This window comes from Prosopis cineraria, unplaced genomic scaffold (genome assembly GCF_029017545.1).
Source record: "Prosopis cineraria cultivar Desert tree isolate PC_DT_omini unplaced genomic scaffold, ASM2901754v1 PC11, whole genome shotgun sequence".
Lineage (NCBI taxonomy): Eukaryota > Viridiplantae > Streptophyta > Magnoliopsida > Fabales > Fabaceae > Prosopis > Prosopis cineraria.
The window spans coordinates 15,201,942-15,216,367 of NW_026555342.1; the positions used below are offsets into that span (position 1 = coordinate 15,201,942).

General features: G+C 29.5%; 1 protein-coding gene across 1 annotated transcript; it reads right to left on the reverse strand.

Moving 5' to 3' along the window:
* Positions 1-2,892: 2,892 nt before the first annotated feature.
* Positions 2,893-4,098, reverse strand: LOC129286183 (F-box/kelch-repeat protein At3g23880-like). The gene has a single exon (XM_054922201.1). The coding sequence runs from the start codon at positions 4,096-4,098 to the stop codon at positions 2,893-2,895; it is 1,206 nt and encodes a 401-aa protein (XP_054778176.1).
* Positions 4,099-14,426: the final 10,328 nt, after the last annotated feature.

The window sequence follows — 14,426 nt, forward strand, 5'->3', positions numbered from 1 at the left end:
ATTTTAAATTACTAAAACTTTTAATTTATAAAGATTCTAAAAATTTTAATTTTAATTTTTTTAAAATATAAGGACCATTATTTTAAAGCTTGAAAAGATCAAACTGATCCCTAAATGGTAAGTCCAAGTCCTTCTAGGACCCTAAATTCATTCAGAAATTGAGTTATAATTGAATAAAAATTGTAATGACTAAATAATTATTTTTTCTTAAAAAATATTTTAGATTTTTAATTTAATGTGTCTAACAATTTTATTGCTTATTTGTGTCGTAGAAGTTGAAAAATGAATATGCAAGTCCATGAGTTTATCCGTCATGCTGGATCCCACGAAAAGTCCCAAACTCCCAATAAACAATTCTTTTCATTTTTTTTAATATAAAACCACGTCTAACAATGCAAAAAAAAAAAAAAAACAAAGGGTCACATTCGATATTATACAATTTCTACACTTCTAGAATGGATCATCAAAAATCTTAATAGCAAGATTATCCTTAGAAGCTTGATGGGTGATCGATGGTTAATCCCTTTCACTTTTCATTTTTTTAATTGATGAATGCCAAGCGTTGAGCATGAAAACTGAACCCATAATGCACTAAACGACTAAAAATTGTTCGGCAAAATGCAAAAAAAGAAAATTAAAATGGTATTTTTTTATTTTACTTAACCCACATTTTGTTATCAAAAAATGTAATTGTAACCATGGCACTTTAGGAAACTTGCTTTTCTGGTCAAGCATTTGGAATGTGATCAAAATTTATCATTAATTTATCATTAGTTTCTCTCTCTTATTTTTATTTGAGAAGTTAAAGACCTACTAATTGAAGGGCTCTGAAATATTTAACTTTTTCAATGAACATTTTGTTCTTTTTTGTAAGCACATTCATGAAAGATTTTTTTTTTTAAAAAATTATTTTTTGTTGCAGGTCGGCACTGACAAATTTAATACATGATTGTGAGGTCTTCTAAAAGAAATAACTAACTCTCTGTTTGGATAAACAAAATTGGAAAGAATGAAAGAAAATTAGGAGGAAAAACTTCATAATAAAAAAATTACTAGTTTTTTTAAAAAATTCTCTCAATTTTCTCTCTTTCGTATTTTCTGTCAATTTTTCTTTCCATCCAAATTAAACCTAAAAGTCATCAAACTAGGGGAGAACATCAGTTAATTTGATTCGGTTCGGTTGTGATTAAAGAAAACCGACAAACCAAAATTTAATAATTTTTTGAACCGAACTGAACCGAAGTTTTGGAAAAACCGAACTAAAACTGAACCGAATTTTAATGGTTTGGTTATTTATTTTGGTTATTGGGTCTTTTTGTCAATACACTAGGCCTTTTTTTGTCAATAAATTGGGCCTATCTCCAAAAAAGAACATCATACTAATTAAGAAATAATTTAAAACACCAAATGCCCCTAACTAAAGTGAAGGAAAAATGATTTGGACTGGTCTAGTGGATCCTGTGAAATTTTAATTCTTGAAACCTCAAACAATTATAAAATTAACATAATAAATATAAATAGTGAGAAAAACAAAAGGGATCCCCAAAAACAATAACGTGGACACTGGACAACATAGAAAAGCATATCAAAATATAGGAATCAAATATAATACTAGTATTTCTAAAAAATATTAATAAAAATAAAAACAATCCTTAATAATATAAATCAATTATAATATTTATAAATATATATAATTAATTTTGATTAATTCGATTTATTCGGTTTTGCAATCTTCAAACTGAACCGAACCATTTAAACTAAAATTTTTTTAAGAAAAAATCGAACCGACCATTTAAACCGAATAAACTGAACCAAATAGATCAAACTCAATTTGGTTTGATTCGATTTTCGTCTTCGGTTCGATTCAATTTTGCTCACCTTTACATCAGACCTTAGTTTCAATTTCACTTTATATTTTTTTGCCGTTGATGGGTTGATACACTTCGATTGAGGCCGTGATTATATTCTACAACTTATTTTTCCTTTTTTGTGTTCAGATAAGGAAGCATTTCTTTCGACAATTTTAACAAGGAAGCTAGAAAATATTAGCCCATCACTTGTTTTGTTATTACCTTAATGAAGTTGCTGCTTTTATTTAAAAAATAATAATATAATTTTTAGCTCCTAAATTTTCTATGAATTATCAATTTATTAGTATGGAATTGGAAATGGAGAAGTGAAAGCGAAAAAAAATAAATTATTTAATCATTAATACAATGAATCTCATTTTTCTAGAGAATCCAATCCTATCAAAATTGGTGGAACTCACTTCCACTTTCATAACTATGGAACCTACTTCCTTCCTCACTTCCTTCGTAAAAAATATCTCATTTCATGTACAAACTGAACATATTTTAAAACTCCACTTTCATTTTCATAAAATATTCTCCCATGGTACCAAACAGGGCATTGATTCTCAGTCACAACTAATACGTTCTAGAAATATTTGTTTCATATTTTCAAAGTAATTTTGACTGTTAAAATAATTGATCACATGCAGAATGTTAATGGAGTACAAATCCTAAGATGATCTCCTAACAACAACCATTATATATATATATATATGAATGGCCGCTCGATACAAGAGTAAATTGCAAATCACATCTCTACAAACGCACAACTGATGAAGTCAAGCAATTAAGACTTGCTGCAATTTGAAGAAAAATGAAGAGAAAAAAACAGTTTTAAAGTGCAGTATGGCAGAGCTTAGCAACCTGATATTATAGGAAGGTCAAATAAAGCAATAAACATGTAGCATAGAATATCTAGATTCATCATTCTAAATAACATCTCCAAAGGGCATGAAAACCATATAGTTACATAATAATCTAATCTGATGTGGATTCATTTCCACCAAAATATTTAGACAAAAGCAATAACTAAACTTTCCGATCAATGTTCTTCAAAGTGGATGTTCCAAACTGGTACAAGGCTTTCCACATGATTGAGGACACGACAATCATTGCCACATCCAGGGATAGCAAACATCTTAAATTCATTAGTAGTCATATTCAACAGATACATACCAGCCTTTCGTCCATCATTCTCCGTTTCACGTTCACTTTCATTGGTAAGTCTAGGCATTCCAAAATCAATACATACAATTTCATTCCTCCAAAGGGCCCCAAGTTTTAACATGGAAGGGCAGTGATTCCTAGCATATTTCTTAGTCCAACACCATCTCTCCGTAGGTGAACCTGTACACTCCTCTAGCACCCACAAATCAATCGAAGAATATAGATAGTCTGGGAAGGTTCCAATATTAGAGAGAGAAAGTGCAGCAAATTTGTCCTCATACACAGCAAATTTTACAGTTGAATTATCACGATCAGATAAAGGAGGCCATGGTATCAACACAAACACTTCCATTTCTATGTCAAATGAAACTATCAAATCAGTATCATCTTCACCCTGCTCCTCCACACCTCGTCTTAGACCCCACCAAAAGATAGCTCCGTTTGCAGTGCCAGTACCGTGAAAAAGACTTACACCCTCTAAGCTTCCAAATTCTATTTCCTTCCATAAACCTGTGCTTAACGAATACACTTCAACTACACTAATTGCATCATCACACCCAGGCCCATCATAAATTTTCACTATCTTATAGTCATTAACAATTGGGCTGAACCCAAATCCTACTATGCATTCCCACATCGGAAATTCAACAGTTCTGGATCTAGGTATCTGTCTGACCTCTCCAATAGCAGGATTCCACAGTAAAAGGGAATTGCACAAAAAAAGGGACTGATCGAGTGCAACACAGAGCAAGCCATTGCTGGAACCGATGATCCCAACGTCCGGTAAGGAACCGATCAAAGGTGCGTTCTGAACTTCACGGACATGCATCTCACAATCGAGCAAACGCAAGTGCAAAGGCTTACATGTACTACTGTTGTGTATGATAAGAAGAGAAGGGTTTTGATGAGTTGGGTAGAGCAGGTGTTCAGCGATGAAAGATGGGGTTTTGAAGAGATTCTTCCAACGTTTGCAGACACATTGAAATCGGATTAGGGATTTCACAGGGAGTCGTTTGAGAATGTTTGTCACGATTTCTTCAGGAAGAAATGGCGTGTCGCCATGCACTGCCGGCCGCCTCATAGTGCTCGAGAGGAAAGAACAGATCTCTCAGAGGAAAGCAGAAGAAATCGAAGGAAGGGAATCAAAGTGATGCACCTGAGTTGTAAGTCGTCGACCGACAAGAAGGAACCTCATAGAGCAAAGCCCTCGCATTCAACTGCGGCCATTTTAGGGGATCTCATTAGGAAATGAGAGGAAGATGGTCGCAAGTCGGGACGGATGTTTATATTTTTTTCTTTTTCTTTTTCTCGTAAATTATTCTTTTTAATTTTAAAAAAAAACATACATTTTGATTTTTATAATTTATTCATATTTTATTATAAGTTTCTTCATTTTTTTAATATTCTAAATCCCTGAATTTTTATTTTATGATATTTTAAATTTTTAAATAAATAAAATGAACAAAGTGTAAGGATTTTAGATGAATATAAAACATTAAAAATTAAAATGTAGGGATCTAAAATATTAAAAAATATAAGAATATATAATAAAACACGAACAAAATGCAGGGACAAAATGCATATGTTCCCTTAATTTTTTGTTATTCATTTGAATTTAGTTTTTTGGCCAAATTATTTTCTTTTCTTTTTTATGGAAAACGAAACTTTAATGAATAAATCGGTTTTTCCATCAATGTCCAGAAGTAGTTAAATTAAATATGAAAACATTACATTTTTAATATTCTCTACCTGATTAAATATTTTAAATATCTAATGTTGGCAATTTTTTTATAAGGACTTGTCTGCTCAAGCAATGGATTAAAAAAAACAGAAAAAAATAATTAAATTATCCGTTGCTTCATGTTAAACATGAAAAAGTTCAATACCACATATTTCAAATTTAATAATCACCATACCCACCATAATCACCATAACCATAAGAAATCATGACTCTTAACTCATAAATTAAATTATTTATTCTAGTCATGAACATGGTATACTTGCCTTTCTTTACATAATAGTCATTGTATTTTTATTTTTTTAATACATTTCATTCTATTTTTTTTCCAGTAAATAAACCGGTCCTGAAGACTTAGTTTAATGAAAACTTCATTTATTCAGTTTCTGAAAGGAGAACAAAAAGCACCATGGTGATTGTTGGTATTGTAATATGACACAAGTGTCATCTTATCTTGTTTTGATTCTATAATCTTAGTACATTGGTAATACTAGCTTTTTTTTTTTTCACTGATAAAAAGTTAAATAACCATTAACTTAAATTGCTGGTAAAAAAAAAACCTTTAACATAAATTACTCATCAAATATAATTAGTGGCATGAGATTGCTTTTTTAATAATATTTGTATTCGTTGTTATTTTTATATTAATAGCATTATTGAAAATTTTTATCTTGTTAGTATTTTTTTTATCTTCAACTAATTTTGAAGTCACCTGGCAACTAATTGAGTGCTTCCCAATTTGGCCTCCCCCACCCCCCTCCCCCCCAAAAACACTATAACGATTTCTACCATGAAAGTTTATTATTCATTAACTTACCTACAATTTAATGTATCTGAGGACTTGATATATATATATATTTTGGTCAGAAAATCGGATGACTTGATATTTATAAATTTTGACTGTACTCATAATTAAAATCCAACACAATCATATTAATTAATGTCATATTATGCCATTTTTACATACCGAATACACGCTTAACATTTGAGTGTGCGCTCTTTTTAATATCATATGTAAGTTGAAATAATCAAATACAACTCTATGTTTCCCTTCTCTTTAGATTTTTTTTAATCTTTAAATATCCATTCAACTTTCATGGATCCATTTCAAGGTGTTTCAGAGTGAAGAGAGAACAAGAGAGAGAAGGAGGAAATGAGAGTGAGAGAAAGGAAGCAAGGAACAATGAAATGATTACTCCCTCCGTTATGAGAAGTTGGATGTTAAAAAATATAAGATATTTTTAATTTTTTAAAGTGTAATCATTACCCTTTTTTTTTAAAATACCCATATTGATGAATGACTTTATATTTATTGTAGGGTGTTTAATAAAGATAAATATAAAAGATAGGGTTAGTTTAAAAGTAGGTAATTACTTTTATTTGAGGTGATATTCAGTTTAAAATGTCTTACATTTTTTAATGGAGTAAGTACATGATTAACATTGAATGAGAACACAAATATAATATAAAATGAAAAATAATACTCTCTCCATTCAACATTATAAGACATTTTTTTAAAGTATCATGTTAAAAAATATAAAATACTTTGAGTCTTTCAAAATACTATTAATAAAAAAATTTCAAAAATATCTTTAATTAAAGGCTGCAATATAATTAACAAGGTTTTCTAATCAAAATACTTTATTAAATAAAAATAAATATATAAATAGTATATAATTTTAAAGATAATTAGCTAACTTATTAAAGATATAACTTAGTTACAAATATTTTATAATACTAAAAGGAGGGCATACAACAGTCTAGTAATAGTGACATGAGCTTGCATAACCGAACAGCGGATCTCTCCATTTTTCCCCTTCTATTGCCCCAATCCTCACCATTTATTAATTTTATTATTAAAAAAATTATTTAATAAAATAATTTGAATGATGGGGATTGGATAAATATAGGGAAATGTAGGGAAAAAATGGAGAGACCCCTCTCCCTTGTGTAACCACCATCTAACACTATCCCTCAATTTAAGCTATCTTTTTTGAACAAGTGTCTGTGGATCATGAAATCTCGAACCTGATCTACTAATAGGTCCTGTGTAGAAATTAGAGCTACTTTAATTTCTCTCTTGATAAAATTTGATGAGCACCAAAAGTTGATAAAATTTCTATAAACTTGTTCAAATCATCACATGTTTCTTATGAATAATTTTAGCATCAGAGTTAGGAAATAATTGTATTAGGCATTTCATTTTGTAGACTATATCAGTATACACATATTGTGAATCAATTTTTTCTACTAATAGTTTTTCTTATTCACATTAAATTTACAATTTGATCTCTCTAAATCGTTATTTATAACATATGATGAAGTTGATAAATAAAAAAATGCAAAATCATGAAAAATATGGCAAGCAATTAATTTTTGAGAAATATTTTCTAAAAGTCATATTTTTCAAAATTTTGTTTTACTCTGTAATTTACAGAGGATCTTAAATCTATCCATTGTCATAAGAACCACAAACATAAAAGGACTTTGTTACAAGAAAGGTTAGCTTGACATGTGACAGTCTTCAAACTTAAACCTAATCATGCTTCAAGATCTAACAGATCTGTCATTATCATTTTTAAATCCTTATGCCCATTATCTTCTTGTCTAACACCACCTATGTGACAAATTTTAAAATATTGATCTCAAGCAAAAAGTTAATGATGTACATATCCTTATGCCTATTTCGTGTGTCCCAAGGTCTAAAAATGGCTGGTGACATGGCTATCTCATGCCTTATCAAAATAATTTTAGAATTAATCTTAAATATAATTAAGAGTCAACTTAAATCATCTCTCCAAGAGTGTAGTTAAACTTTAATTATGAGATTAATTAGTGAAATAAATGAAACTAAGTGTTAGGATTGATTTATCTAAAACTACTAAACAAATAACTAAATTCTAGCCTAAAGAGTGTTGGAAATTCTCCTTTCAAAGAGTTGGAACTCTTAAAATTGGTTGATGTGCGAAACTTTATTTTCTTGATGGTTTAAGTCAATTAATACTTTCTTCTCCCCTTGACCAAATTGTATTGAACCTAGGATAACCATCCCAACCCAATTAACCTAACTAATTTAATTTTTTAAGTCTTAGATTAAAGTTTTTAATTTATTTTCCTTGTTTGTGCAAGCGTTGGACAAGTATGGCAATTAAATTCATCCTCTCAAGTGCCATGGCCAAGACAAAAATATGAGCAACTATAAGACTATGTAAAGTTACTCAAGTGCAAGCATCAATTCACTAGATTATGTAACATTAAAGCAAGAAATTCACTAAATGAAAAACACAATTACATGCATTTATCTTGAAGTGGCTGAATTAAACTAAAAAAAAAATGAAAGAGAATTCAATGTCACAAGTATATTCTCTTTGCATACAAAGACTAAATTCTCATTGGAATTATAAAATTATGATAATCAAACCCTAAATTAAGTTATCTAATCATTAAGTTAAAAAAAGTTAGGAATTTAGAAAAGCTTAACCAAAGTTTCTCATGATTCATTCTTCATCTTTCTCTTTCTAGGAGTCCTCCAAGGTATCTAGCCTCTCATCTTCATCTCCATGGCCTTCTTGAAAGTCTTGATGTAGCCAAAACTTTGCCGTTAGAATTAAGATTTGAAGCTTTGCAACTCAAGGAATATGGGAATGGACGAAATAATGAAGATGAGAACATTGGTGTGTGTTTTATGTTGATTTGAGTGAGAATTTATATAGAAAATGTGGTGGAAGATAAAGAACAATGAAAGAACAAGTGAGAGAAAATAAGAGAGATGGAATGCAATGGCTTGAGAGATGAGTTTGATATGATTTTTCTCTCAAAATGGCATGCAGATTGTTCCCTTCAGCTCCTCAAAATATTAAAATAAAACAAAACAAAATGAAAATGCAAGTTGATTCAAATCACATGAGAGATGCTTGCAAGGTGGCATGTTCTCTTAGCTTGTAGATGATTTCAAAGTATACTAACTTAATCCCATACTCCATCCACAATTTAATTAGATTTGCTTCCTCCAATGATAGATAATGGTGCCACATAATCAGATTTAACTCCTTGAAGCTTTGCCCAAATGATACACATGTGCACATTTCACTTATATCACAAAATACGTATAAGTCAATTTAATAAAATATAACATCATAAAATTTAATTGAAGTGCAACGTTGCATTCATATTTAAAAGGGATAATTTATTAAAAATTTTCAAGTAATCGGTGTACAAAGTTGTCCAAAATTTACACATAAATGCAAACTCAAAACTAGGTCAAATGATCACACTTGAGAAAGTCAATGAAAAATGCTGACTTTTATTTAATTACTTCTAAACTAAAATGAATTTATAAAAACTAACTTGATCACTCTTCCTTTGCACTTGAAATGCATTTTGTCAATTTTCTTGTACATTTTGTCAATTTTTTTTAAGACCAAAATACCTTTAGTGCACAAAATCTAGACACTTAGGCAAATTTTTAATTTTAATATAATATGTGCACACTTCGAGCTAAGTGTGTTCATAGGATGGGATGAGATTGAGACACCCTTGTCTTGTGTCTCATTTTGAAAAATGATCAGGACTAAATTTTTATCTCATGTTTCGTTCTATCTTAAAAGTCATCTTGTCTTATTAGGAATTTGGACAAGATCAGGACGTTCCATTATCCTGATAAAGCAGGAAATATGGAAGAAAGGTTTGGATTTTAACATTAAAATTTTAAATTACATAGTTTATTAAGTTTTAAATTAAAAATAATATAAGTACATAAATCACAATAATTTTAAATTAATTATTCAATTACATTAATTACAACTACAAGTATATAACACATTATGATAGCAATTAAAAGTGATCTTTAAGCTACAAGAGCAACAACAACAGACAAGCCAGGCATAATATTAAGTTATTGTTTTTTTTCTTTAGTTGAGATATATTAAGCTAGTTACTCTTTCAAAAATAAAATAAAAAATACAATACAAACAAAAGTTATTAAATATATATAAGAATAAATTATATTAATATAATTAATATATTATAAATAAATATATTACTTGTATTGTTTAACTTGTGTCATTAAAATTATCAATATAAAAAATTTTAATTTCAAATAAGAATTACATGTGTTGAAATTATAATTAATATAATTAATATCAGTATACATTATATTAATATAATTAATATATTTAATATATATTTTTAAAATAATAAATTATATATATAATATTTGGGATGGGATGAGATGTCTTGAGGGCAAGCTCGTGTCCTATCTCATATCTTTCCTATCCTTTTTGTAAAATCCTGTCTTGATAGTTTTTGAGTAGGAATAGGTACACATTAAACACCCTTACTTTGAGCTAATAACACATAATAAATGGTCCCAATTAATATAAAAAAATGTGTAATAAATAAGTCCTATCAATTATCAACTCCAACACTATGGCAAAAGCCACATGGAATGCTCTCAATAGCTGGGTTCGACCCAATGAATTGGAGGTTCACTTGCATGTAGATGTATCTTACAAGGATGGCATCTCATATTGTTGTGAGGTTATTAGAAATGCTGATACAGAGTGGATAGAATCTTATAATTTAACAGCGGGTAGCTTGCCACTTACGATTGCAGAAATTGTGAGTTTAATTCAGGGGGTTGGAACTGTGTTCATATTTGGACATGTTAGAGTGAAAGCTTAAATGGATTGTCCAGAAGTGAACAAGATATTGAGCTACACCCTTGCAAAGATAAAATTGAATATGCTAGATTCCTCTTGTAAAGCTATAGTTTTATTACCTTAGATTTTATTTTTAGAGGAGTCAATCTTTGTGGTTATTTACTTGCTAGTCATGCTTTTAATTATCGTAGTCACTTTTACTCTTATGATCAACTCCCATATTATTGTAGAAAGGTGGAGAATGATGATAAAAATAAGACCTTAATAGAAACTTGATGTGTATGCCTTTTTAGTAATATTATCTAGCTTGTATTTTAAAAAAAATAAACTGACACAATATTTCTATATTTATATTTATTTTATAGTGTGTTTAATTTAAAAATAAATATAATGTGATTCATTTATTAAAGGCATTTTTTAGAAAATACACATTAATTATACCTTAAAATATTAAAAATATCTTACATTTTTTAATGTTCAACTCTTCAAAAAAATGTCTTATTTTTTTAATGGGTTGTAATATTTATGGCGTTATAGTTGAAGGAAATCATTTAAGATATACTTTTTAGTTAATGTCCGATAACTAATTCACTCATTTAAAATAATCTATGATATTTTAATGTCGAATGCCATTTATTTTTAATTCAAATGTCTCTCTTGATAGACATTTACATAAAATACTTGAAGTGAAATGAGATTGAACTTCCACTCCCCCTCTCGTTAATTAATCTGAATTGTGCCACTGCCATATATTTAAGCGTTAATTATTATAAATTAATTTATTAATACTATATACCAACATAAAATATAGAAACTTTTATCACCTTTAAAAGGATGAAAGAGCAAATTGCCCTTAAATTATAAGTTCAGGTGTTTGGACTCTTAACTCATTTTTTTTATAATATTTCTCTTTAATTTTTAAAAATAATGTCTGACTCTTACTATTAACAAGAGTTAATTTTAACTTATAATTGACCAAAAAATAACAAAAAAACCCAAAAATTATAGAAAATGAGAAAAAATACAATAAATGACCCAAAAATTACATATAAAGACCCAAAAAATACAACAAATGATCAAGAAAAATTTATTGGTCTTTTATATAATTTTTAAATTTTTTATTATTTTTTGATCAAATAACAATCAAAGTTAACTTTCATTAATAATAAGATCTAGATTACACCATTATCAAAAATTGAAAGAAAAAATTGCACAACAAATGAGTTTAGAATTCCATACGATCTTAGACTTACAGTTTAGAGACTAATTTGTTATTTTACCCTATTTAAAATAATGAAACTTTTGAACCCTCCAATTTCCTTGGATAAAGTTTGATTATCTCTTATATTTATATTAACTCACAAATAGCAAGCCGCATGATTTACTTTTTAAATTTAATGTAAATTAAAAAAATCTGTTAAATTATAAACTTCAAATGACATTACATTCAGGGATTTTTGGCCTAAAAATTGGGATTTGGATAAGAGGTTGTGTGGGAAAAATTTGATCCCTACTTGGAGCGTCACAAAAATCAAAAAATAAAAGAACTGATATGAGAAAGGTAAGCTTTGCCTTTTATTTAAAAATGTAAGATATTTTTTGAGGAGATGGATGTTAAAAAATGTAAGGCATTTTTAGTCTTTTGAGATTTAATTATTACCTTTTTTTTTCTAAAAGTACCTCTATTGATAATGACTTTATATTTATTATAGGGTATTTAATAGGGGTAAATATGAAAAGATAGGATTAGTTAAAAAGTAGATAACTACTTTATTAAAGGGTAAAATTTACTTAAAAATGCCTTACACTTTTTAATTGAGAAAGTATTATAATTTTAGTTTAAATTAATAAACATCTTTTTGCACACAAAACAAGGCAAGCTTGATACATGACCCTCATCAAACTTAGCCGATGCTTTAAGATTAATAAAATATGACATTTTAAAACCACTACTCTAGACGCTCTCGAACTCCCAATTTTAAGATCAATAAAAGTTGACAAGAAATATTGACACATTTAATGAGTTTATAGTCTTAAACGCTCGTGTATTTAATGTTTAAGAGTCAATTTGTTCTTTTACTTATTTCACATTTTCAATAGTATATTTTGACTGTTAAGGATATTGATCAAATACCCCTAAATCATCCAATGTTGTTCTAAAACCCACAGTTTTGTTTAGATCGTTTGATCCCGTTATAGAAGTAAATTGCAAATTACAACCATCTATATGTATCAATATCAACAACGGAAGTCAAGCAGTTAAAATTGATACTTGTTGCAAAACCATGAAACACCCAACTTACGTGAACAAGAGTTGCAGAGATGGAATGTGATGAAAGATGATACATTGAAATGAGATCTTCACACAAAATTTGAAATCTAACCAGTAATAAGATATCTTATAGTAAAATCACACACGCACACACATAAGGAAACTGAACAACCTGATATATAGGTCAGATAAACTAGAAACATCTGGTATTGAATATCTACATTCATAATTCCTAATAACATCTATAAAAGACATTAAAACATACAGTTACTGAATGATCAAAACTGATAGGGATTCACTTTTCACCCAAAAAAAAAAAGAAGAAAAAATGCAAAAGCAAACATTCATGGTAATAAACTAATAATTAACTTTTACAATCAAGGTTCATCAACGTGAATGTTGCCAAGTGTTACAAACTTACAAGGCTTTCCGCATAATTGAAAACTACACTACCAACGCCATGTCTATGGATGTCAAACCTCTTAATTTCATTGGTAGCGACATTGAATAGATGCAGACCAAGTTCTGGTTCCTCACTCAGCATTGCAAGACCAGTTTCACAAGGATGTTCAACACAAACAAGTGGAGGCATATAAATTCCATAATCAACGCCTACAATTTCATTCCTCCAAATGGGCTCAGGAAATAACATGTATGGATAAGGGCTAGTAGCATATTTCTTACTCCAATTCCATCTCTTCCCAGATGAATCCACCTGTTCCTCCCACACCCACAAATCAATCAAATAATATGGGAAGTCTTCAGTTTCATGAGAATAAAGCATAGCAAGTTTGTCCTCATACACAGTAAGCCGACTAATCCCAGACCAAGTATGACAACATAAAGCAGGCCATGGTATCAATGTAAACAATTCTGTTGCTATGTCAAATGAAACTATAATTTCAAAACTATCTTCACCCACCTCTTTTTTTAAGTTGAACGCATGCCAAAAGATACTTCCATTAGCAGAAACAATATAAGGAAGAAGACGCACAGCCTCTAAGTTCCCAAATTCTATTTTTCTCCATGTATTTGTGCTCAATGAATACACTTCCACCCCAGAAATTGCATAACCAGACTCAGCATGCGTTCGCACTATCCTATAATCTAAGAAGCACCGAAACGGGTACGAGTATCGGGTACGATACGATACGATACGCGGACACGGCTATTTTCCAAAATTTTAGGATACGGGTACGACTATATAAATAATTAAATATTAAATATTTGGATGTCTAAAAACACAATTTCAAGATGTCTAATGCCATAACAAAATATAATACAATAAATAGTCAAGCACTTAAACACTATCAAGTGGCAAAAGATAATTATCAACTTAAAGTAATTCTAATCTTCCTCATCTTCATTGACACCACCACTTTCTCCTATAAGTTCTCTCTCCAAAATTGGCTCATCTAGAGATAAACTTGCAACTTCAAGATTTTCAACATCATCTATTTCCCAACAATCTCCACTAATATCCCACAATTTACTTTCTCCAGTAGAATACTTCTCACTCTTTCTTGAAAGAAGATGAAGATTTGAATGAACAAAAACTAAGTTCTCTGCTCTTTTTGGAAGCATCTTATTTCTCTTTAGTGAATGAACAAAAGAGTAAGTGCTCCAATTTCTTTCACAACAAGATGATGAGCATGGTTGATTGAGAAGTTTTAATGCAGTCTCTCGAAGTTTAGGAGCATCAGCACCATGATTGCTCCACCAAGCCTTAGGCTCTAATA